Source organism: Rousettus aegyptiacus, unplaced genomic scaffold, assembly GCF_014176215.1.
Source record: "Rousettus aegyptiacus isolate mRouAeg1 unplaced genomic scaffold, mRouAeg1.p scaffold_m13_p_8, whole genome shotgun sequence".
Taxonomy (NCBI): domain Eukaryota; kingdom Metazoa; phylum Chordata; class Mammalia; order Chiroptera; family Pteropodidae; genus Rousettus; species Rousettus aegyptiacus.
In genome coordinates, this window is record NW_023416311.1 from 37,813,893 (window position 1) to 37,839,929 (window position 26,037).

At 40.6% G+C, this 26,037-nt stretch overlaps 1 protein-coding gene across 1 annotated transcript in view; it reads right to left on the bottom strand.

Annotated features, from left to right (window-relative positions):
- Positions 1-26,037, bottom strand: part of FAM170A (family with sequence similarity 170 member A) — a 67,804-nt gene that overhangs the window by 18,161 nt on the left and 23,606 nt on the right. Inside the window, exons 5-12 of the mRNA XM_036225260.1 lie at positions 23,934-25,347; positions 21,390-21,530; positions 19,761-20,538; positions 19,399-19,457; positions 18,633-18,789; positions 15,662-15,843; positions 10,443-10,607; positions 7,594-7,747 (exon numbers count right to left, since the gene is read on the bottom strand). Coding sequence (XP_036081153.1) covers positions 19,451-19,457; positions 19,761-20,538; positions 21,390-21,530; positions 23,934-24,003 — 996 coding nt within the window. The 5' untranslated portion in view covers positions 24,004-25,347 and the 3' untranslated portion in view covers positions 7,594-7,747; positions 10,443-10,607; positions 15,662-15,843; positions 18,633-18,789; positions 19,399-19,450. The remainder of the gene's footprint in view (positions 1-7,593; positions 7,748-10,442; positions 10,608-15,661; positions 15,844-18,632; positions 18,790-19,398; positions 19,458-19,760; positions 20,539-21,389; positions 21,531-23,933; positions 25,348-26,037) is intronic.

Sequence of the window (26,037 nt, forward strand, 5' to 3'; positions counted from 1 at the left end):
GAAACAGAGACAAGATTATGGGAATAGCAACCATTCCAAACCCTGAGAAGGCCTGGACTCTCATTCCTTGTTATTTCCTTACTCTAAAATTATTTTGAGATTCAGGCCTAGGAAATTCCTTTCAGCTCAAGTTAAAGACTTGCTCTCTTTTTCTCCAAACTTTTTTAAAGAGAACACGGATTCAGAATTAATGCAGATTGGTCATGTGGGGGTGGGGTTGCTTTTATAATAAGATATATATCCAGATCTCAGCTGTATCATTTACTAGTTACATCTCCTGGCATGAGTTCCTTTACCTGTCAGATCCTCAGTTTCTTGTCTGTAAAATGGTGCTGACAATGCTTACCTCTGTTGCTTTTTGAGGGTATTAAATGAGGTAATGATGGTTCCATGTTTGGCACATAGCCAGCCACATGGTGTTTTCAAAATTGAAGGTAAAAGGCTAGGCAATTTCTGTCTTCTAAATGTTCTGAGTAGGAGAAGGAGGATGGGGAGAGAAAGAAAGAGGAGGGGTATCATAGCACAACACACTGACATATCATGGGTCTTCTAAGACAACAGTCCCCAAGCTTTTTGACACCAGGGACCAGTGCTCCCATAAGAATCTAATGCCTGATGATCTGAGGTGGAGCTGAGGCGGTGATGCTAGTGTTGGAGAGCAGCTGCAAATATAGATGAAGTCTAGCTCCACCTCTCGCCTCCTGCTGTGTGATCCAATTCCGTGGCCCAGGGGTTTGGGGACCCCTGCTCTAAGATATATAGCTGTCTTTATGTTCTTTCTTTTAGAAACACATGATAGATTAAAACACTTATCTTATGTAGCCATTTCACAAAGCACGTATAGGCCTCCAGAGTCCAAAGTGTTCCATTGTATTTAACTTGAATTTATGTTCAGATACATTCAGATGCAAGGATAAAATCATTTCTTAAACAAATGGAAAGATTTTTGAAGATGTCCTTTTACCTCTAGTCTCTAATGTGAGGGCTAAAGGATTTCCGTATTTATCTTCCTTTTCCCATTCACGTTAGGCCTGCCATGCCCCACTCAATGTATCTAGCTTATACACATCTTATATCTGTGTTTGGATGAAAAAAAATTGTCTATTCATGTGCTGATCTAGTCTTTAGGTTCCTTTTTAATTAGCTTTCTTCACATCACATCACAAAACGATTACTTCAGGCAAGCCTCAAAGAGTAAACTGCAGCCAACTAGCAAATTCAAAACAAGCCCAAAGTCAGCAGCACACAGGTGAGGCCAGTGTTTATTTCTTGAATATTAGAAACGTTTGACATGAAAATGAAAAAGGGGGTTAATTAGTTAATGAATCTGGCACAGCAGCATCTGGAGGGGCAGGAGAGCACAAGACACTGAATGAGTTCAGAAACCAAGAAGACATTAGGGACAAACTGGGTCATTGCCTTCATGTTCCCGCTTCTCTCCATAAGATTTGAACTTCCTTTGAATCCTGTCATTTAAGAGTGCAACCCTTTCCAGCTCAGGGAGGCTCGAATGCCTCTAGTGAAATGCCAGCATAAATGAAAATTTAATAGCTTTCCACCTGCAGCACCTGTGCAGACAAATTGTACCAGGCTATAGACAAGCTGAAGGGCCGCAGTGTGTTATAAATAGAACAGCTGGCCCAGTCAGTGTTCATTTGTTGAATGGTTTCTGTAATCCCAGCTTGAGCTGGAAAGGAATTTCTAGAAAGGTAGTTAACTCGGAGCTTCCATGCAAGAAGCATCTGTCATCTAAACAGCTTTGGGAAAGATGCCTGTCCTCTCAACTGTGGCAAATGAGAAAGACTGCCTCCAAAAAGAGTGGCGATATGAATATATCCTTTCTGAAGTGACATACAAGTCTCTGTTGTCACTAGCTCAGGTTGTTAAACAACATCTGACCCAGAACCAGAGTCATTTACCCAACACCCTCCTTGAATAAATGAACACTGAGTTATTCACAATACTCTTTGGTCCTGTTCCACCGAGAGGTACTTAGCCACCAATGTATCCATTGAGAATACGTACTGTAAGTCATTGTATGTACTCTAAAAAGTCTGTAAGTATTCTTACCAGGAAATGGAATTAGGAAAAAAATTTTTAAAAAAAGTTTTTTCAGGACTATAGTAGTAAAAACCTTATAACAACCCAACTAACTGCAAAGTACTTTCTTGCTCCCAGAATTATCCCAGCAAGTAAATGCAAATATATGTTATGGAGGTAGCATATTTTTCAAATAGCATGTGTTCTTCCTTTGTATGCATTGGTTGAAGCATGCTGTATCTTCTCATACAATTATTTGTTAGTTATTTAAGTTCTTTAATTGAACTGTCTCTTGAGATCTGCTTCTTTGTTGATTCATACCCACTAACCATCACTGGCCCTAATCTTCTCCTTCTCCAGAGATTCTCAATAAGAGGAAACAAGAAAATTGCACCTACACAAAGCATTTGTTCACACTTGTCCTCTACTAATAAACCACATACTTGAAAAATCGATAAAGTTAAAAAGAGACCTTTCCATGCTACATGCTCACCTGATCCCACATAATCCTACTTTTACTCTTGGCTTGTCTTCCATTTCTTTGGGAAAGCTTGAGCTTATTTCCTAAATAAGCAAACTTAATGGTTTTAGTAAATACTCACCCTATGTCATCCTCCACTACACAAACCTTGCACCTTGTCTGGGCACCCCCTGACTCTCCATGATAAAAGGAGGGAAAAGTTAAAATGTCCCATGAGAATGAGCTTGGATGCAAAAAGCCAACCAAACCTTCAGTCCAGAGTAGAATGTTCTGAATTTCACTCTTGGAGGAAAAGGATTTCTTTAAATGATGGCCATTTAAAATGATATTCTATTAGAACTATATTTTAGCATCGGTGTAGGGAAGAGCAAATGACATATTGTTACCTACGGATACTTTACAATCTACAAACTGAATCAGCACAGCATGATGGCTCCAAAACTATTAGAAAAATTATTATGAATGATTTCATAGCCTAAGACCGTGGCCTACAATCCTTACTGGTTTCATCCTAACAGCCCAATGATTATTCTTACACGCAGCTTTACACTTTAACATTTTTATCATTACTAAGCCATCGGACATTGGAGCAAAGTCAAAGAAATAGGAAATTATATCCCACTATTATTTTTGAGTAACCAGTAGTTCCCACTTGAATGAATTTTATTTTACACCAAATTAAATAATGCAGCTCTAGACTAGAACATCAATGCTATACTCTACTTACTGGAAGTTGAGTTCATTAGATTTCTGGACTTCAGCACAGAAAACCTGAGCTTGGCTTTTCAGGTCTGCCACTGAGTTACCATGTAATCATGCCTAAGTCAGCCAAAATACCTTTAACTTGCCATTTTTGCATTTGTGTGTTTTCCCTCCATTTGTAAAATGGCAATAATCCAAGTTCTCCAAATCAGGAATGTTATTTCGGGATTTATTTTTAAGCTATGTTCCCAGAAGCTCTAAAATCTTTCATAGTTGTTTCAGGTGTTACATACAAATAACTTGGTCAATTTTTTTAATGTATATTTAACATTGTGGGAATATATTAAAAATCACAAACTCACATGTGTTGTCTATTAGATCTTAACAGAGTTAGATGAACTCTCTCCCAAGATACTGTCTAATTAACTCATTTATGTCGGCAAACCTCAGTGAAAACCTCCTTCTACCAAATCTGTGCACATAAGGGACTTTTCTTTATATGCATTATGAACCAGCAAAGGTGTAGTTCAGCCCTGGTCTTTTTATTTAAAGGCCATTGCCTGGCTTCTTCTCATTTCTAAAGAGGTACAATCAAGCCTCTACATATGTGAAAAGTTTTGCCAGGATCTACATGCTAAGCCAGTCCATCCTGAGCATGTATGATACCTGGTCTTATGATGGAACCTGTGGGCAATGTCATAAGTTGGTGCTAGTGGTGTAGTAAGAAATCATTAGAGCCAAGTTACAAAGGCTGGTTGATCAATAGAAGATTTTGCAATCATGTTGGGGAATCAGACTGGATTTACCAGGTGACAAATTCAAATCATAAAGGGTTAGATGAGACCTCACTCTGGGTTTCATGCAACTAGATAGGCTCTCAGACAGGTAGAACTGAAGAGAATGGAGAATCCATGTTCTTGGAACATCGAACATCTCCCAGCCTGATATCTCTGGGTATAATTTGCTAAGTATATATGCTTTACACTTATCACAGTAAACTGTACCTTCTGTGAGATGTATATGATAAAAGAACTCCTTTTTTTCCCTTACAAATAACCCAGATTTACAATAACATGTCTCTCTCACTTATATGCTCAGTAAGATTCAGCCTCATCTGCCTGGAACATAGTCTTACCACATAATGGTCAATCACTGAATACCAAATTAATTTCCAACAGATAATATCTTAATATTACTAAATTATATCTCTTTTAGTACTTTTTAGAAGTTTTGTGTGCTTCTTGTCTAACTTTGATGTTTATGATAAAAAATATGAGCAATAGTTAGATATTGCTGATGATTCCATTTTGAAATGACATTTCCTTCTATACCTTCCCTGGGTTCCTGGATAAATAATAATTGCAGAGTATTCTAAGAGCATACAGCAGTCCTTAACTTTTTCAAGTACCTGTGTGTTGAAATTAGTATTTCCATATATCTCACACTTCAGATTTGTACAGAATATCCTACTTGAAAAAATGAATTAATTGCTGACAAAAAAAATGTTTTAAAATTTCTATTTTAAAGATAAAACCACTGATACTATCTGCAAACCATCCTGGTAGGTAGAACCAAAACATAGAATGTGTAGTCCAAGCTGTTTTTTCCAAGCTGTGAGTAGGTGTCACCAGAAAGAGAGGGAGACTTCTTACCTCATGCCAACCCAACACACAGATGGAACAGCTCTACAAAATCAAATAAATGATCAATGCATGAAACTAAAAAACTAAAGTTGGCGAGACACAAAATTTGTGCTTCATCTACCTCAGAAGGAATTCGAACACGTCTCATGATGATAATATATTATCAACATTTACTATACATTTTGGATGTTTCTGGTCTGGCTTTTACATTTATGATAAAGAATTAAAGCACTTTCAAAGGTTGAGCTGTGTTTATACTTGGGTTCCAGCAATACTCATAACCTTCCTACCCCATTGAACCCCTCCCTTTTGCCTCTATTCATTTCCCTCCTAGAAATAGGCCCCAAATTCAAAATCAAGCTGCTCCTGTAAATTATGCAGTTATGATCACCCAGTTAAAGTTGTCTTTAAGAATATTGATAAAGTATCTTTCCTTAAGAAAGAACTGACACTTTGTTTCCATTTTTTCTTTTCATTTTTCAAATACCAGAATAAGAGTAGCACTTTTTATTATTCATTTTAGTAGCTAAGAAATAAAAGAGAATGAACGACCACCCATTTCCCTCTCGTGTGCATCTTTTAAACTTGGTCAACAGCTTTCAACTTGATCTAGAATTCCTAGATGACACCAATCACTATTGTCTGTATGCAGACAATTAAATTAAACAAAACTCGATTATTACAAAGGACACTGTAATTACTCTTAAATCATTAATCATTTTATCTTAGAATGTTTTCCCCTTAGCATTTCACATAACTGGTGCCTACTCTTAGATGCTTAAAGTGAATGTGTTTAATTATAAAATCAGTGGTGCCCTTATGCTTTTCATATCATTTCTACATTATATAATTATTTAAACAATACTGTAGTTTAATAATGTGTATAGGGAAATATGAGTTAACCATAAAGAAAATTTTAGTTTTTCTGTCATTTAATATATTTTCAAGGAAGGCAAGTTGACAATTACTTTTTTTTGTCAAGAAAATGACTATGCATGGGTTCCTCCGGAATCAAACTCAATAGTAAACAATCCAGTTCAAATAGTGAATTTGAGAAATGGAAGAAACTCCAATAGGAAAGTAAGAAAGTGAGATAGAGAGGAGAAGACAGCCTTAAAGGAAGGCTGTTTGCTGGGGAATAGTATGGACAATTGGAGCTAATCCACAGAGAAACACAATTATTCCACCTGAAGGGCAAGAGGGCTGGGCATTTATGTGCCCACTCCCATCATTCACTGATTGAGGGCTGCTCCTGGTGAGCTATTAATACCTGTCACTTGCTCCCTTCTGTCTTCACAGTCAGAAAAGACTTTTATAGCTCCAGAGAAAGATCTTGGGCTGGAAACCGACATATACCTGCAGTTGGAAGTCTGCTGAGTGCACAAAATGGACGGGTCTCATAGATATAGAAGAGGCACCAAATGAGTTGCCAATACAAGACATGTGGCAAAAGCAAGCTCACAAATGATCTAAGCATGAGTGTAGATAATAAGAAATTTCTCTCAGGTCTTTCCGCCTCCTATTACCTTTAAAAATCCCTAGATTGACAGATACATTTTCCTTAGCATGAGTATGCAATCTGCTCTGGAAATTTTATCTAAAGAACACCACAGCCCACCACTTTAAGAGAAAGACCTGTGTCTTTATATCTTTGAAATTCCAATCTGTGTACCAAAAATGAAGCGACTTCTCATTCTGGCAGGCCTGCCATTCCGGAGAAGACTTTATAAGAAACTCTTTTTTAGCACTTTGCACCTGTCCCTTTGTGGGTAGCACTTTCAAAGAGCTGCAAGATCCATGAATTGCAAAAACACCTCTGCTGGTTTCCTTCCTGTCTGACTCCCATTCCACCACCTGGTCCTGAAGAGGGAGGTTTCCTTTTGCAGCCTCCTTCCAGTCTGACTTTTCTTTCACCTCTTTACCTTCCACATCCCACCAATGACAATTTTACTCTAAGATCCCCTGTTAGAACTTTAAAAATAGATTTTCAAACAACATCTGAGGGTTAGAACTTCAAATAACTCAAGTATAACCATTTTCTATAATAAGCCTAAATTCTAATCTGTTTTAAATAGTATTTGGAGCAAAATAATATTTCACGCTCACTTGTTACTAGTCCCTTTTTACTACTGATTCTCCAAATCATTCTTTAAACCTTCGCACATAAAGTGCTCTAATGTTATCATTGCTCATTTTCAATTATTTGCATTTAAAAAAAAAAGAAAAAGACTATCATTAGGGAAAAGCCTTCTACGTTATTTTATCAGCTTAATTTCTAGACAAACGCTTTGAAGTGGTCAACAGACAGAAGAAATATGAGTTCAAATAAGCCACAAACTAGGAAGACAGCCCAAGAATTAGCAAAGAAGGTCACATCCTAGTACAACAAACAATCGCGTTGAGAATACTGGTTTGTTGTAGCGATATTTCATAGTAATTGGTAGTTTGTTAAAAATTATATTTCCAACATCAAAAGGAATAATAATGAAACACACTCAGAAATGGAAAGTAAGAGGGCTCTACAGAGAGTAGCTGTTTGGAACTTATAAATGATTCCAAGTAACTAACAAAGAGGAAAAGCAGCATTTTCACTGCTCAGGGAACTTCATTACTTTTGAACTACATGGTATTGTAGGGTCAGGGATGAGGAGTGTCTGCCATGATTAGGCTTCCTTCTTACGCTTGGATTGTGACACGTAATCTAAAGGTAGACATAGGTGCACATACACATTGAGAAAAAGAAACCTTTCAGAGTCTTCCTTCAGTACGGCTAGAGGTTTCCTTCTGAAACTAGTTCCACAGCAGCACACTACCTTCCTCTAAAGTAAAGCTGAAGAGGCTTGAAGAGTGGCTCCCTTCCTTGAGTCAGGCCTGTTTTCTCCTTAAAAAAAAAAAAAAAAAATAGGGTAAATATTTTAGGATACTAAGAGACTTAGACAGGTCTATACATAAACATGTATTGAACTTAATTCATGTAGATGCGCTGAATTCATCTTTCTGATTTTAAGATCACTTCTTAAATTTCTGAGCAGATCCGGATCTCATGCATACATGTGCACACATGCCCATACACTTTGGTGGAAGAGAAGATCTTGGATATATAAGGTATTCAGTAACGAGTTTTAAGGAGAAAAAAAATGTTCCACTTTTTTATAACCTCTTCTGAAGCAAAAGTGGTTATCTATGGCAAGGTCCAATAATATCTCTACTTCCTCATTTGAAATAAGTTCAAAAGGCCTGGCCATCTCTATTCTAGGGGAACAGTACTACATTTTGAGCTGACACCAATTTAGAGCAAAGAATTTCTTCGAAGAAATTTACAAGAAGTACATGCTCCCCATCTCTTACAACTTGTGGCATATATCTCCTCAGGTAATGCAACTTATTTAAACAACATGATTGTTTATTTAATCTTTCTCTCATGAGAAAAAAATAAAAAGTTGGTTCATTGTATAGAAAATGTTCATGAAAGAAATTTACTAACGGTTCCTAGAAAGTCCTATCATCCTCATAAAGCTGGGGGTCAGGGAGAAGAGAAGGTAAAGAGGACCAGGAATTATAAAGCTGTGATTTGGAAAGACCTTGAGCTGTTATATACTTCTAGCACCCCGCCCTAGAATTCCTCAAATTCCTTTTTTTTTCCCATCAGCTGCTTTTTCCATGCAGGTGGTACATGTGCCAGACTCCTTTTCTATAGTTATGGACCTTTTAGGTCCCGAGGCAATTTAAAATAATACAAAAAAAGCTCTGCCTTGCAGAAGTTTAAGAGATTTACCTGATTTCATGTTGCTCTTAATGAAACTAAGGCATGGCATCCTCTGGCTTACCTTCACTTAAAAAAAGAAAAAAAAAATCACTGCCCCACTTGATTCCAGTGACTTATACAATCTCATGTGTGACAATGGTCCACACACAAGATTTTGAGCTTACTGTCCATGCCCAGTTAAATCCACACTCTACACTTACATAACTACATGACTCTTCTGAAACACATACCTGATGAAGTCCTCCAATTAATACATTCTGTGAATCTCCACTGCCCACAGAATAGTTTAAACTTGCTAATGTGGCCCACAGAGCCCTGCCTCCCTTTACAGTCACATCTCCTGTCACTCCCCTCCCTTGGATTTCATGCCCCAGCCATACTGAAGAACCTACAATATTCTCCTCATCGTAAGGATTCTATGGTCCTGCCTGAAACTTTCTCCTTCCATCCACCTTTGCCTGAGAAGGTCCATGAAATTTTCTACTCACATTGCAGGTCTCCAACATTACTTTCTTTAAAAAGTACCCTTGGGTCACTCATCTTCCACTGGACTTAATTGATGCTCCTGTTTGTACCCACAGAGACCCTACTTCCTGTATCAAATGCTTTATTTTCTATCTTGTAATTGCCTATTTATCAGGCTTTCCAACGGAACTATAAACTCTTTAAAGACTATTATATCTATTGTATACACTATTGTATCTCAAAACCTAACATAATACCTGACACATGATAGTAACTCAATAAATACCTATTGAGTGGATGGATGGATGGATGGATGGATGGATGGATGGATGGATGGATGTATGGATAGATGCATGAATGAATGAATGGATGGATGGATGGATGGATGGATGGATGGATGGATAGATGGATGGATGGATGGATGGGAGAAGCTGGCCAATTGTATAAGGTTAATCACTATTCTACCCCCTCATTCTCTTACCTGCAACCCAAATCATAACCTAGTACTTCTGGTGGTACTCTCTGGTCCTGTAGCACTTGCGAAATTCCAACATCCTTCTTATTTCAGACACTTCCATTTCTGATAATTTGTTCTCTCTGACTCTATTATTACCTAAATATTATCAGTGTTCTACCACATATAAAATCTTCTGAGTCAGTTGCATCAGCTACAATACTATGAGAGGCCACAAAACAGATGAATATCACCTTGTCCACTTCAGAGAGCAACACCCAGTCTTTGGGGCCTAGGAAATGCCATTGCCAGAAATTCATGGCATTTCTATAGCCTCAGCTCTCCTTTCTCTCCGTAGTCCAAAGAACACATCAGAGAAACTTTCTGGGCCTTCCTAGTTGTAAATAAGCTCCACCTCTGAAACACAATCTGGATAAAATCAAACATAAAAACCTACACAGTAGATGAAGCCAAGGTCTCATCCATGATTTCCCTTCTGGGAATAAGTGTGTAGTTCATTGTTGTCTCCATAGCCATAAAAGGTGAACTTGAAGCTCAGGTCTTTACCTGGTCCCCAGAAACATCCAAGCTTGGGTCTAAGACCAGATCTTCATTCTGTGGACCACTAGAGCTTGGTCACACATCCAGAAGTATAACAAGAGTATTTCTTTCTATCTGGGGACCTGGAATCTTTCACATTGCTCCCGGAACAGCAAAACTTCAGCCATAAGAGTAAAAGCTATGTTAATTCCAAGTTTCACAAATCTCCTCCTCATCTCTTGTTAGTCACATGCAACTAATTCCAGGAAGAGTCCATTCTAAGTTGGAAACATGACTGTAAGCATGAGACTAACTTGGGGCTCCCCCTTGGATATGGGCTTCTAGACTTACTAAAAGACCATGAAGCAGAAGGCTCATCCCGCCTCAGGGAAATCCAAGGAAGTATTTGTCATCGTCACTATATTCTTTATTTTAAAGAGATTTATTTTTCTCAACCTTTATCGTTCATCAAAAAGTATCCAAAAGTTCATTAGACAAAGGAAGAACAACATGAATCTGAAAAATGAAGAAAACCATCTGGCATTTAGTAAAAAAATATTAGAAAGATTGAAAAAAAAAAAAAACAAATTTAATAAGCAAATCTCTCCAAGGATATTTTCATAGTTTTATATCCTCCCACACACTGAAAATATTATTGCATCAAGAATGTAGAACTGCTAACCAAATTTAAGGATTCCTTGGGATTCTATCAAATTGAGGATGTTTCTATGATAAGGAGTGAGCTGAGTAACAGCCCCAGGGAACTTGGCAGTTGGTGAAGCTCTTCCAAAGGCTTAGGTTAGAAAAAGCAAGTTTTTCTACAGGTCTCCACTTTAGCCCCAATAATACTATGTTCCCAGCATTTGTCAAGTTTACATGCCTTCTACGTACTTTCATTTTTCTGTTACTATTTGGACTATATCCTAGACCTCACATTACATAAATTACATTCGAGAAGCTATTTTTAAAAGTTGGTAGGAAATCTTGAATCATACAGTCCCTGGCTTACCTTCATCCAGCTGCATAAGAGTTTTTAAAAATAGCAGTTTAGTTAGCCCATAATAACAACCCTATGCTAGTTCTAGAGATATAAAAATGTAACATGATATTTAAAAGTTTTAGTGGCAAATCATCAAGTCTCCCAGATGGAAGCAACAGAGCAAAGTGATGAAAAGCACGGATTGTGACTTGCTTCAGTGTGTTGGGCAAGTCGCTTGGCTTCTGTGTTATTTATCTGTACTTATCTGTCACTTGGGGTTTATAATTGTACCTATTCCCTGGATATGTTGTGAAAATTATGTAATTATATATAAAGGCATCAGAAGAATGCCTGACACAGAGTAAGTACCCAGTAGATATTTACTATTAGCTATTGGAAATATTTCTCCATAGAAAAGACTGCTCTATCCATGAATGACTCAGTGGGAAACAGTGAATTATAGAATCACAGTATATTGAAGGTGACCTCGTTCATACTCTATGTAATAAAAAAAAATGTATATGTACGTAGAAAAATTTCTAAAAGTTTACATATCAAATGGTTAGTCACATTAGCAGAGGTTTAAAATGAATTGGGAAAGGAGGAAAGAAAAGCTAAGTTTTACTCAATTGCTATATCATTTAAGTTTTTAGTCTGAGATTTCTAATATACTGTTTGTGTATTTTTTAAAAACATCAAGATAAATATTTTGAACTATTCCTGATGTGTCTATATGTTTTTTTGGAATTGCTAGTATTTGTTTTTATCTTTGGATCTACACTCACTGGGTCAGCAGGTCATTCTGGAGGAAAGAGATAGAACAGAGGTGAATTGAGACAAAAGGAGCCTGTGAAATGGGAACGACTCATAGCGACTATATTGTGGTAAAAGGATATGATGAAGGAAAATGAGGCAGATATTCTACCCTTGCGATGAAAATGATTCCCTTGGCTAAGGGTGGAGGGAGAATGAGGTGGCTGGACAAGAGAACCTAGAAGAAGGGAACATACACACAAGTGCAGACCCAGCACCCTAAGACCGCTCTGCTTGTTTCTGTGCAAGTATGTGTCTTTAGCAGCCAGCACTTCACCCGTGGCTCCTGGACAAAGAGAGGTGCCTGGGGGGGTGGGGAAACAGGTCCATCCAACTTATTCTGAGACCACTATGCCAGGACATTCATAAACCCTCGAGTTGTGGAACGACACAGCCACTTAGAGGGCTGATGGTTGGTGGTGCACAGGAAGCTCCTGCACCTGCAGTTGGTGGGCACAAACAGAACGAGCTCAGAACTCCCCTGGGCCAGAAGTTTCTGCACATAGAACAATCTGAACAGGTGTGCTTTATTTGGACCAGGTGCACCTCATTGATCTAGAAATTTCTTAGTATCTGATATGATTATAATGTACAGTAACCTCAGGCATGAATAAATCCTTCATCCATCCTCATACACTCCAGTCTAATGTGATCTGGTCCCATCTGAACCCAGGGCTGCAGAACAAAGTTTCCAGGTTTGGGGAGTTGTGCCCACATTCCTTTTGACCAGATAAGAATCATCTTATCATATGATGATGGCATCTGCCTCATACAGTCATTCTGCAGACTAATTAAATAGTCCATACAAATGTGGAGAAGGGTGCCTGGCTCGTGACACTTTCTCAGAAATCATTAACTAATTTTATTATGGTATTTTTCCTCCTTATCAGAAAAGGTTAAAGATTAAATTCTCATCACCCTTCAGAAAAGGTAAACTAGTGTTTCTGTTGATAATGATTCTGACTCTAGGTTTAATAAGTCATCAAAAACTACTGTTTTAAAACAGGGGGCATTAAAGTATTGAGGGGAAATGCAGAAAGCCTCAAAGAGGGAAAGGCTTGGCCAAGAGACTAGGAAGTATCCCACAGGAATGACAAGAGAGAGTTGTTGGGGCCCAGAGCAGCAGAGTGTTCAGGTCAGATTCCTGGCAGCTCCATGATTAGGCCCGGAAATCTCAAAGCGGAATGTCTACTGAGAAACTTATGAAGGGAGCCCCAGGCCTCTGAACTTACAGGTGGCTCCAAAAAGCATGACAGAAGCAGCTAGAATCTATGAGGGTCAATGCAGGTATTGCATACAGGACAATGGGCAACTCTACTGGACTTGTCTATGTAACTAGAGCTCAAAATGCCCTTTTGACTTTATCCTCACCTCCAACACACCACAACCTTAAAAACACATACACACACACACACACACACACACACACACTGGTGCAGATTAAAACCCAGGATATCTTACAGTGTGTAGCAGATATTCTTCATAGTTTGTGAAAAGGAACCATTCCCTAATATATTTCATGTGGAATTTCCTTCTTATTTGGGGATTTTTTTTTTTTTTGGTATTTTTTGGTTTTCTTTTTAAGTGAATTCTTAAGACAAATTTACCCCGTGACTTTTACCGAAATCATCATAATTGGATGTGAACTCAAAGCTCAGTTTAGGCAGTTGTCCAGACTCTGATTTGCTGAGAGGTGTTCTTGGTATGAGTTTTGTTCTTAGAAGGATGTGAAACTCAACTGCGGGTCTCCAAGGGCTTGCTTTTGTCGGTTGCCAGATAGTGAAGCTTCCATAACTGCAAGGACACCTGTGAGATGATCCCTTTTCAACAAATGCTCTCTAAATTGTAAGGAATAAACTTTAAATGTTTGTGAGGAAATTAGGGAAGGATATTGAAATTTACTGAAATGGGAGGTGGAGGGAAAAGAAGGGTGTCAGGATGGTAGAGAGACAAGAAAAACTCCTTAAATAAAATAGAAAGGATGTGCCAAAGAAGAGAAAGAAAAAGAAAATATTTCTCCATACTGTTTTCCATAGGGGCTGTACCAATTTACATTCCCACCAGCCATGTATGAGAGTGCCTTTTTCTCCACACCCTCTCCAACACTTATTATTGTCTTGTTGATAACAGCCATTCTAACAGTTGTGAGGTGGTATCTCATTGTGGTTTTAATTTGCATTTCCCTAATGGATAGTGAAGTTAAGCATCTTTTCATATAGCTGTTAGCCATTTGTATGTCTTCTTATATAGGCTCCTCAAAAAATTAAGAATAGACTTATTATATGACCCAGCAATCCCTCTTCTGGGTATCTATCTCAAAACTGTGAAAACATTTATTCCTAAAGATATATGTATCCCTACTTTCATTGCAGAATTACTCATGGTGGCTAAAACATGGAAATAACCAAAGTGTCCTTTGATAGATGATTGAATAAAGAAGATGTTACACATATATACAGTGGAATACTACTCAGTCATAAGAAAAAGATGAAACACTGACATTTGTGCAACATGGATGGATCCTAAGAATATCAGATGGAAAAAGTCAAGACACATATGATTTCACTCATATATGAGATATAAAACTGAAAGCAACAAATAAATAAGACAAACAAACAAAAATTCGTAGGCACAGGCAACAGTATAGTGGTTGCCAGAGGGAAAGCGGGGAGGAGAGGAGGTAGAAAAGGGTAAAGGGGGTCAAATGTATGGTGACAGAAGGAGATCTGAATCTGGGAGGTGAACACACAACGCAATATGAAGATAATGTATTATAGAATTGTACACTTGAAATCTATATAATTTTATTAACCAATGTCACCTCAAAAATTTAATAAAATTTCAAAAAACGAAAAACTGAGTAAAAAAAGAGAATATTCTTAATGGGTTGTTAATCTGAGGCTACAAAATTAGGATTATTGATGTGAGAAGACTACGGCATAAAGAAGACAGAATTTATCAGAACTTGCCGAAAATACGGTGAGAAGCAAATTATAAATTCACTACAATGGCATATAGTAGGGCCTTGGGGAGTGGCAGTAAATGCCCATGAGATGATAATAGCAGGTGGAAAGTTGTTTCAGGGGAAGATCAGTCTTACGGAGTGTATATCAGAGGTTGACAAGTGTGAACAAGCAATGAAATCATGGGGATACCTGGTTCCTTCATTGAGTAAACCCAGCCCCATGGCCAGCCTTGAAAACAAGCAGGACTTCAGGAAATACTTGTGGCACTACAGCTAAATTTCATTCATCAAGATGGAAAACACCCTTATCTCAGACCTTCTCTTCAAACACCACATTTCCTGCTTGAGCTTAAATTGGCCCCCTCCCTCACCCTTAAGCTATGAACTAATAGCACATTCAGTGGCCCTGATCCCCTAGCTCAGGTGCTTCACAACAGTGGTATACCAAAGGCAATAACCAAATACTGGGAAACATGAGTATATGAATAAGAAGAGACACTGATAAAGCAGCAGCTTTCTGTGACATTGTGGCCTAAGTCAGCTGTGTGTGCCTGGCATCACCTTAATTATGAACATCCTTTATGGAGAAGTTCTAAGAAGGCAGAGACTGGCTAACTGAATTCTCTGCACCCTGACAGTCCACTCAGTGACCTCTACAACAGCTTCAGCCCCCAACATAACTTCCTCTCTACTCAGTTTTTGGATTCTTTCCTCCACATTTCTCTTGAGGTGGCTGGGACAAAAAGCGGAGAGGCTCAGGCCAGCCCAGACTCCCCTGGGGTCCCAATAGGATACCCAGGATTAACCTCTTACCTTCTGGGAAGCTCCTTAGATCTTCCCATTTGGGGATTTTTTATTTCATCTGTGCTTCAAATTTCTGGCTGGAGGTGGCCCGTTGGAAAGTGGCTAAAGGCAAGCAACAGTCTTTAGACAGCCTGGCCCTTCTTGACTCTCAGGAGAAGTCTTCAAGGATGTTTTAGAGAATACTGTTTATTCTAGAGAAGGGATGGAAATAATACAATTGTCCAAAAATTCTTAGATCGAAAATAAATGGTGCTATATGCATATGACAGAATAATATCAAAGAGTTAAAAATAAAAGACCTAAATCTACATGAACTGACATGTATAAATCTTAAAAATTTAATATTGCTTGAAAGAAAATAAGATGCAAGATGTTAGATTATAATAGTTGTGTAAATATTTTAATCAATTCTATATATTGCTTATGGATACATAGATATGTGTGTGTGTGTGTATATATATATATATAAATGCAAGAAAGTAATTAAAATATAGACTGGAAATTGCAAATCTTTGATGTTGGTTACCTCTGGGGTAGGAGAAATCTAAAAAAAGGGGTATAAAAAAGGTTTTATATGTTTTAAAAGTATGTAGAAGATGCATTATAATGAAGTAAAATTATCTACAGAATACATTATTTATATTAAATATCATCATTTATCTAGGAAACCCCAAAGAATTTATAAATAAACTAATAGGAACTATAAGATAGTTCAACAAGGCAGATGGATACAAGATCAACAAATTTTTAAAAATCTATCAAGTTCCTCTACATTAGCAACAACAAATTAGAAAATGTTAAAAGAAAATAATAAAAAATAAGATATTACTTAAAATATTTTATTAAACTTAGTTAAGTGTGGTCAATCATCTTAGAAGAGCACTCAAGCCGCAAGTCTCAATTCTCCACTTTAGGATCAATGCAGTTTTTGTGTGATAATGTGAGTACAGCAAGAACTGCTTCCTACAACACTTTGTCCCCCTCTTCATGCTTTACAGGTAAGTCTCTATCCCAGCAGCAACAGCAGTGAGAACCCTCAGTTTATAACCAATATCCTATGAATTTACGTGGCATAAACCCTAGGTGTTTGAAGCAGTCGATGGAAGAGAAGGCAAGAAACATTCCAAGGAAAGGAAAGGAAATGATGTAGACCTGGCGAAGAAAGGGAGAGGTATAATTCCTGGTGGACTAAACAGCAGGTAAAAAGGAAGAAAGGTAAAGATTACAGAGTATACAGAGATGATCAGAGCATGAATATAGAAGGGTAGCATAAGCCTCAAATTCTGAATTCTTTGAGATGAAGGTAAAAGGAGGCCCTAGGCGCCCTGAGGCAAGAGATGTGGATATGCAGATGATGTGCCAGATGGAGAGGCTGGGAAGCATGAACCAGTTAGGAATCTGGTATATTATTGTCAAAATAATAATGACTACACCAGATCACTGGAACCATTGTTGATTCAATAAAGCCTCATGGAAGACTCGCTACACATCCTGAAAATGTCTATGGGACTTTGGAAATAAACTTTATTCTTCTTAAGTTGGCAAAATCTCTAAACTTCAGATCATTTCCTCCAATTCCATTAGTCCTTCTAAGGCCTGGCTTTGGCCCCCTATTCAGATTAGGAAGACACATTACTCCCCCTTAACCTTGAAGACTGTGGACAACCTCATGCATCAAGATGAGTCTTCAGTGCCTCCTGGGTGCCTTTAGTTCTGGTGGGTGGTAGCAGTAGTGTGGATGAAGTTCAGAGGAAATGGGGGTCAAAAACTTGAGAGGCTAGAATTAGAATTTATTTATAAATTGAAATATTAATATTAGAACCAGAAATATCAGAGCTCACTGGCTCACACTCCCAAAACAGTGATCTCCACCTTAATTACTTGACTGTATTCAAATGGCCTCTTTTTGAGTACTATAAGAAAGTCTCACCATCCCAGGAAGACCCTGTTCCATTCATAGCTTCAAGACTGAGGACTTTTTCCTCTGCCCTGGTGTTTGCAAAACCACAACTAACAGTCCTTCATTCATGCCAGACCTCAAGAGATATGAGGACCACCCTTCAGGCTACTAAAGTTTCCCTTCTCAGTGCTTTCAGCTAGACATGGTTTCCACAGCACCTACTACCTTCCAAGGCTTCATCCGAACTCAGTATAGCTTTTCATGGTCTCATGTGAACTGTGATATCTAGCCTTGGAAAACAGTCACACAGAAGCCTAATTGATCCCAAGAACTTGGGTAGTTGTTGCTTCTGGAAAAGGATGGTGGATATCTTTGGTACTTCTGGGAAACCTTATTCACAAACCACTAAAGACATAGATGCAGATGATAGATACATACATACATATCTACATGAGAATTAGAGGTTTTGTTTTGTTTTGTTTTGTTTTGTTTTGTTTCAGAAAAACACCACAATATTTTATTAGCTGATGCTCAGACCAATGGAACAGAATTGAGAACCCAGAAATAACCCACATATATGTGAGCAAATAATTTTCAACAGAGGAGCCAAAAACATACAATGGAGAAAAGAAAGGCTCTTCTATAAATGGTGCTGGGGAAATCAGAAAGCCGCATACAAAAGAAAGTAACTAGACTATTTGTTACCATACACTAAAATGAACTCAAAATGGACAAAAGGCCTAAATATAAGATCTGAAACAATAAAATGCATAGATGAGAGAGAAAACATAGATGCTAAACTTATAGGCCTCGGTCTTAGAAAGCATTTTATGAATTCAGTCTCAAAGACAAGGGAACTAAAAGCAAAAATGAATGAATGGGACCATATCAAACTGAAAAGCTGCTGCACAGCAAAAGAAACCATCAACGAGACAAAGAGGCAACCAACTGAATGGGGGAAGATATTTGCAAACAACATCTCCAATAAGGAGCTAATATCTAAAATATATAAAGAACTCATACAACTCAACAACAACAACAACAACAATAACAGCAAAATCCAATTTTTAAGAAATATACCGCTAGATGAATTTAATTAAAGAACATATCCAGGGAAGTTTTGCACAACAGCCTTTATTGCATATGATGTTAATGTTAGACTGAGCTCTGGTCCCTTCATCTTCCTTCATACCACTGGTATTCTGTCTGCTACTATCTGGATGGTCCTATCTTCTCCCTGGAAGTGAGAAAACAAACGAGGCAGAACAGGAAGAAGCAAGAAGTGATACGTGCTCTACCGGTTGGAGCTACCCTTCACTTTGTCTTAAAGCTCTGAGCTGCACACACCACAATGAGTTTGTTTCCAGATCAACTACAGCAAAACGAAGGTTCTAGGGTATTTCCAGATCTCTTGCGACCTCGTTTTCATGTATCTCCCTCTCCATAAGCCCCTTTCCCTCAGAGGACTCTGCCCATGGGCCACAGTGATCTCAACTCAGGCCAAAGGCTCTCACCCCTTACACCTCTCCCGTGCCCAGCCCGACCCTTCCCTCAGACCACTCCTGGCCCTCAGGTTGTGCTGAGCGCTCTTTGCCTAGAAGGGCCACTGGCGGTATTTTCTCTTAGAGCGAGGTCAATCATGGAGACACTGAGAACACACCCGTGAAAGCTATCCACTTTCTCGTTGACGTAAATGGAAGCCAATTCCCTGGAAGTGCTGGGTGTGCCACAGTGGATGCAGCTGCAGAGCCACCAGGCAACCCGGCGCAGCCTGCAGCCCCTTCCCCAGCTACCCCTGGGCCATCATGGTTTAGGCTCAGAAGACTGCACCAACCTCGGGCCTTACCTTGCCCAAGAAAAGGCCACACCTTCTTCCAGGATCTTCTGGTCCATGAATCTCAGTTGCTGTGTGGAAACCAAAACAGAGAAAAACACTTTTCAGTTAAAGAGGAATGGTACTCTATTAGCCCTTGGAAATTCTCGAAACTTCCTGCAGGGGCTAAAAAACTCAGGATAAATTCCCACTTATAGTCATGACTTTATTAAATGCCTGGGCAAAAAGCAGGAAGCCCAGTTGACTGCCCTTCTGTCGTTCCCTGAGCTGATACAGCTCCCAGCTCTCCCTTATTGAGGCCTGGGCATGGATTGGAGAGACAGTACTGGCTTGGGGAAGGCACAGCTCCCTCAGCAGACCCAGCCCCTGCTCACTTCCTGTCCTTTGGAGAATGAAATACATAGCCTGGACACTGGCTCCAGGCTCTTCTCATGCCAAGGTCTTCCTCTGTGGGATGCTCCTCCTCATTCCCCTTTTCTTCTTGCTTCTCTGGCTCCTCCTCTTCCTCCTCCTCCTCCTCCTCTTCCTCCTCCTGGGTGCTCTCCGATTCCATGTTGCCTGTCAGCTGAGCCATGGTGAGGTGAAAGACGTGGCAGCTGAAACCCTCCCTGATCCCAAACTGCACGTGCTCTTGGAGGCTTTCCAAGGTGGAGAAGACCCGGCAGCAGGCCATGCACCTGAAGCCAGTCTCCATGGTCACCAGCCAGTCAGGTGTCCTGGCCCTGGGTCTCTCCTCAACTGTGGGTGACCCTGATGGGCTATCTGACTCTGTCCTTTCCTCATGCTCTTTCTCCTCCCCGCTGGGCTCGCTGTCAGACAGGAGGTTTCTGGTGGACACATCGGAGGGGGGAGTACCTACTCGCACATCCTCAGGAAGGGTCACTTCTTCCATCCTCGGCTGCTTTTCTAGTGACTCTGAGGTTTCCTCTGTCTCCCAGGAGACAGCCACACCCTTTTTCATTTGCACCTGCATGTAGTATATTTTCATGCCCCTTTCCTCTTTGTTCACATTCAGAAAGGACACACAAGTCTTATAGGATGAAGGGGATGAGAAGGAGGCATGTGGCGAGGGGAAAGCCGTCTCCCCTCGTTCCTGAACCTGGGCTAGGGGTGATCTAGGCCGGGGACTGTCTCGATGTAATCTCCGGATTCCTGGGAAAGGAAATTAGAAACATCAGAATGTACGGGGCGGGGTCGGGGGGTGGCATGCAAAAGCTGAGGGAATAAGTATGATTATGTGGGATAGAGGAGGGACTGTGGTGGCATGTAACTGTGTGATGCGTAGGTGTTTGCTTTTCGTATTATGGGGTGGTTTATCTGGTGTCATCTGTGGGCTTTTCATTCATGGGTGTAGGGATATTGGAGGGGTGTCTGTATATAGGGGTATGGAGTATGGGGGTGAGGGCTCTGGTATGTGGGATGGTGGTGAGCTGTGTGTGCTCTGACAAGGATGTGAATTTGAGATACCGTCGGTGTGTTATTTGTGAAACATGGGCTGTGGTGTGAGACAATGGCGTTGTAGGTCATGCGTTTGGGTTTTGCGTGTGTGCGTGTGCGCTAAGAATGGATATGAACGGAGTGTGGCTGTACGTGTGAGGTGCGTGGTGGGCCTGGGCTGATGGTCCCGCTCCCATGCTGAGGCCCTGTGCTGAGGAACCGTCCTCCAGGAGAGGCAAAGGAAAAGCTTACATGTTCCTCCAAAGGCACTTAATCTAGTCGTTCTTCCCTAAATCTCAAGCCCAGATCTTTCCGGCCTCTGCTCGCTAACTTCCACACCGGTGTCACACAAGGGCTCACTCTGCCACAGTGAGCGTGTATCCACACTCTGCTAACAGCTGTGCCATCCTCCCAGGCTCCTCCGCAGAACCCTGATCGCCTCCGACTGCCCTGAACCCCGATCGCCTCCGCTGGCCCTGGATGTCCTCTGAGCCTCATGCTTGGACCTCTGTGCCTCCTGCCGTGCACCCAAGGAGCCCTACACCTAACGAGCCCCATGCCCTTACCGCCATGGAGGAGCTTGTGTGGAGAAGAAACACAGGAGAAGTATTCGGAAGCAGAGGAGACCTCCCCTGCCCCTGGGCCGCAGCCTTTGGCCACCTCGGTAGACTCAAGCTGAGGAGCATCCTCTTGTGACTTCGAGATTCCTGACAAAGGTATGAAAGCCTCAGAGAAATGGTGAGTTAGGCGTGTTTGTGAATCATTCATCTGTGCAACATAGTTACAGACCGGCTGGCACATGTCAGGTGCAATGAACACATATGGCCAAAGCCTGGTTCCCAGTGAATACTCTGGTATTTAATTATAATCAACAATTACTTTGTTAGTGTCTTGTTAGGAATGTAGGCCTAGGTGGTGACTGTGAATATGTCAGAAGTCTGAGAGTGATGTGTATCAGCTAAGTCTTTGATAAGTGTGGGTTGGTGTGGTGACTAGAGTGGAACATCTATCTCTTTCTATGGAGAGTCTGTGTGCATGGTTTGTGTTCACAACTCAGGAATTATGTAACATATAACCTGATTATACAGTATGGTTTGTATTTATGGTATATATTCACGCATTCATTCATTCAGTCAGTCAGCAATAATCAGTGAGCAGTTCTATGTATCAGGCACTGTTCCACTATTCCAGGCTTGGATAGTGCTAACATTCTAGTAGGGGAAGAAAGACACTAAACAGAAATACAGGAAGAATATAATATATGAGCTGGTGGTAAACATATAAGGGCTGCCAGATTTAGCAAACAAAAATAGAGAATAGCAGTTAAATTTGAATTTCAGATAAACCATGAAAAATTTTTAGTGCAACTATTCCCATGCAATATTTGGGTCATACCTACCTTTGGTGTAAGTATGTCCTGTACACTATTTGGGACATACTCGTACTTAAAAACTATTTGTGGTTTATCTGAAATTCTAATTAATTAGACAGACTATATTTTATCTGCCAACTCTGATAAAGGTTAGTGAATCTGTGTTTTTTTGTGGTGTGTGCAAAGTGGGTCTGGTAATACTATACGATGTGTTGTATGGGTGGTATATATGACCTGTGACTGGTTCGTATGGAGGTATTTAAAAATAGTTGAAGGTAGCTGTGTTTGTGTGAGGGCTAGGGATATGTATCTAGAGTTTCGTGCGGGTTCCGAGAATTTCCAAGGGCTAATAGAGTACCATTCCTCTTTAACTGAAAAGTGTCTTTCTCTGTTTTGGTTTCCGCACAGCAACCCACATTTAAATGCAGTGTAGGAGTGATACATGTGTATGCCTATACATTCTGTGTGTGGTTTAATGAAGAAGTGTGTGGAGATGTGCGATGTTTTTCTGTATCAGAGTGCACAAGTGTGTACATTAGTGACCATCTCGTGGAACACCTTTCGCAAGAATTCTGTTTACATTCTGGCATGTATTGAGTGTCACTCAGGTGTAGGCATGTTGACAGGAACCTTACCACACAGACTACACAACTGATGAGCACTCTGCCCCCATTCTTCCCACAGCGCCCCAACGCACACATGTAGACGAAAATATCCTGAAGTGCAAGAGGCAGAGACAACCAGTGCCTTCCCCATCCAGTCCTAGCTGCTGCCTGAAAACCTGCCTACTGTCCAGGCCTCCATTCCCAGGGTTCATCTTTATAGTCTTCAGGCCCAGGGCCTTGTGGAAGCTGCTGACCTCTAACCTAGGGCAGCTGCCTCTGGTGGATCTCTGGGGGGCACTCCATTTTGTCCTGCCTCTGATACGTGACCACCCCCTTTCTCAGGGCAGACGCCTGTTTACGTTTAATGCATGCAGTCTCACGTGGCCTGGGGGATACACCCATGGGTCTCCGAGCTCCCTGCAGGTGTCCGACAACATTTCCCATGCTCGTCCACCTGACTCAGTCTCTGGAAGCCCCATCCCTTCCTTTCCCTTGGTCTCTGGGAAGCCCACACCTGTAGATTCACAAACTCATGGACCAACTAATAAATTCCTCCTGCTGAAGAAATAAAATCTCCATGCTTTCAATATGACACCATACCAAGACAAATAACCTTTTAAACAAGTCTTTTAACTTCTCAAGATATTTTTCAACAAGGTCTTTAACTCATTGTGCTTCTCTTTCCTCTTTGGTAAAATGAACAGTGCAATCCATGGATCTCTATCAGCACTTTTATATACCCTCCCCACCCCCAGTGACCCCAGGGTAAGACCAAAAAAAAAAAAAAAAAAAAAAAGAATAAAAGAGAATGAGGGGACTAAGAAAAGCTGTACCCCTGAATCTGTGCGAGTGGGATCCCAGCTTGCTGTAAGTCCACATAGCTCTAGGCCCAAGAAGCCCAAGGAGACATGTGCTCAGGTCAGCAAGGCTGACTTTCCATCTGCTGGGGGCATCTGGCCTTTCTGTATGGTTTCACACCATGAGGACCCTCGGGACAGACCTGGCAGCATCAGCCAATACCAGGTCTCTCCCCACCTATTTCATAGGTGACACATTCTCCTCCATCCCTCCTTCTTAGGAAAAGCTCAGGTTGGCAGCCACCCTTGTGCCCAGACAGGTTGCCCAACACATACCTCCTCCCTTCTCAGCAGTGTCCTGGGACTCTTCATTTTCTAGATGTTTCCTCTTTTGTTGCCGTTTCATAGCTAGAAGAGTCCCTTAGAAGATGTCTAACATCCGGCTCCTTCCTCCTTTTCTCTGCAGATTGACCCTTCTTGGCTCTCAGAAAATCTGCTGAAATGATTCACTACAAATAAAAATAGTCGAGTCTTCTAAATGGCTGAAGAACTCAAACCACCTAGAGAACCCACAGCACTGCCCAGTGCCCACTACAGCGCAGGGCTGTTAAGGTTCAAAGGTCACCAGGCCCACAGCAGGATTCTCTGACCTCAGTGATGACATCAGAGCATTCTGTGGACCCAGGTGCAACACAGTGCCAGCCACCACACGGACCCCATTTGAAGAACCACTCCTTTTTTTTCCAGTGGACCCTCTCCCATGAATTCAACTCTCACATCTTTCAAACATGGAGGGATATTTTGAGATGTTAATCTGTTCCTGTTTAATTTTTTTTTTCTCTTCTCCCTTTATTTTACCCTTTCCTTTCTGCATTCAAGTAGGTGGCAGACTCTGTGTTTATCGGCCAAAGGACTGACATGCGAAGGCTGGAAGCAGCAATAGCATGCTCATAATCTTGGCTTTTGTTTCTAAAATCCCAAACACCATATATAGAGAGGATACTTCAGCAGAAACATAACAGAAACAGGATTTTTGAAATTAGCTGTTCCCTTCTTACCCTAGGAGTAATGCTATTAAGTCAGAGAGAGATGTCTGTGGATCATGGAGAAGAGGCCTCTCATGGGTGGCTCGAGGGGTAGATGTGGCAAATGCTGCCAGAGGAGATGGCTGTATTGTGCATACAAGCAGAATCATGGCAACCTGCCCCACACATGGCACAGGGGCCACCAAATCTAAAGGAGGCGTGGCAACCAAGCTGATGGGCATCTGAGCTATAACCGTGTGCTCCGATAAACAGTGATGATGCTCTCACCACCCTCGAACCCTGGCCCTGTATGGTTTCCAAATAGAGATGGATGGAAACTCACACAGGACACCTGCAGGATCAAGGATTAAGATCCAAATTAAGTGGAGTTATAAAAAAGTTCCATGCTGTTTTTTGCACACCTCTGTTTGTGGGCCGAAATTTATACTGGTTATAAGTGGCGACCCATCTGGGTCCTCTTGATTCCAATCTAAGATTAGAGATACCTCATTTTGAGGCAGTGGCCATAATCCAGTGGAGTGCAGGGATGAAGTAAATGCCGAGAAGTCACTACCGACATGAGAAATACTCAGTGGACAAAGGTGGGTCCAAGTTTGAAAGGGCACTGCAGAATGTCTTAGAGTCGCAGGAGAGCGAAGACAGGCCAGCTGCAGCGCTGTGAGGATTTATTGATGAGACTAATCATCCTGTTTTTTGGAGAATTCCTAGAAAAGAAGGGGCAAGGAGGATTTTTAAAAAGCTTTTGCAGTAGAAATTTTCAGACACACAAAATAAAAAGAATTGTATAACAGGAATGCAGCTTCGTGTACCCACCTCCCAGTTTCAACGATTATCAATATTCTGCCATTCTTGTTCTGTCCCCCACCCACACACAGACATGCTCAGCTTTTTGTTCATTTCTTTTAGTTTAGGTGTTTTGGGGGGTGAGGAAGGTGATACATTTCAAAACAAACCTGAGATATTGTCATTTTTCTTTAAATGCAGCAGTATTTCTCCGAGAGACAAGGACTTTATAAAAACAAAACAATATCATTATCTCACCCAACAAATTTAGCCATAATTCCTTTACATCACTTAATAACCAACAAGCTGTACTCAGTGTTCTATAACTGTGTTAAAATGTTTCTTTTTATATGTATACACATATATATACATATACATATGTATGTGCATATATACATATGTATGTATGTGTATATATGTAGATGTGTGTGTGTGTGTGCGCGCGCGCATGCGCGCGCACGCGCGCGCACACACACACACACACACACACACACACACACACCTGGTTCATTGATTTCAAGATCCAAACAAGGTCCATATGTCAGAACTGGTCGATATAATTTTTAGGTTTAGAACAGTTCTTCTTCCATTCTCCCCCCCCTTTTTTTTTT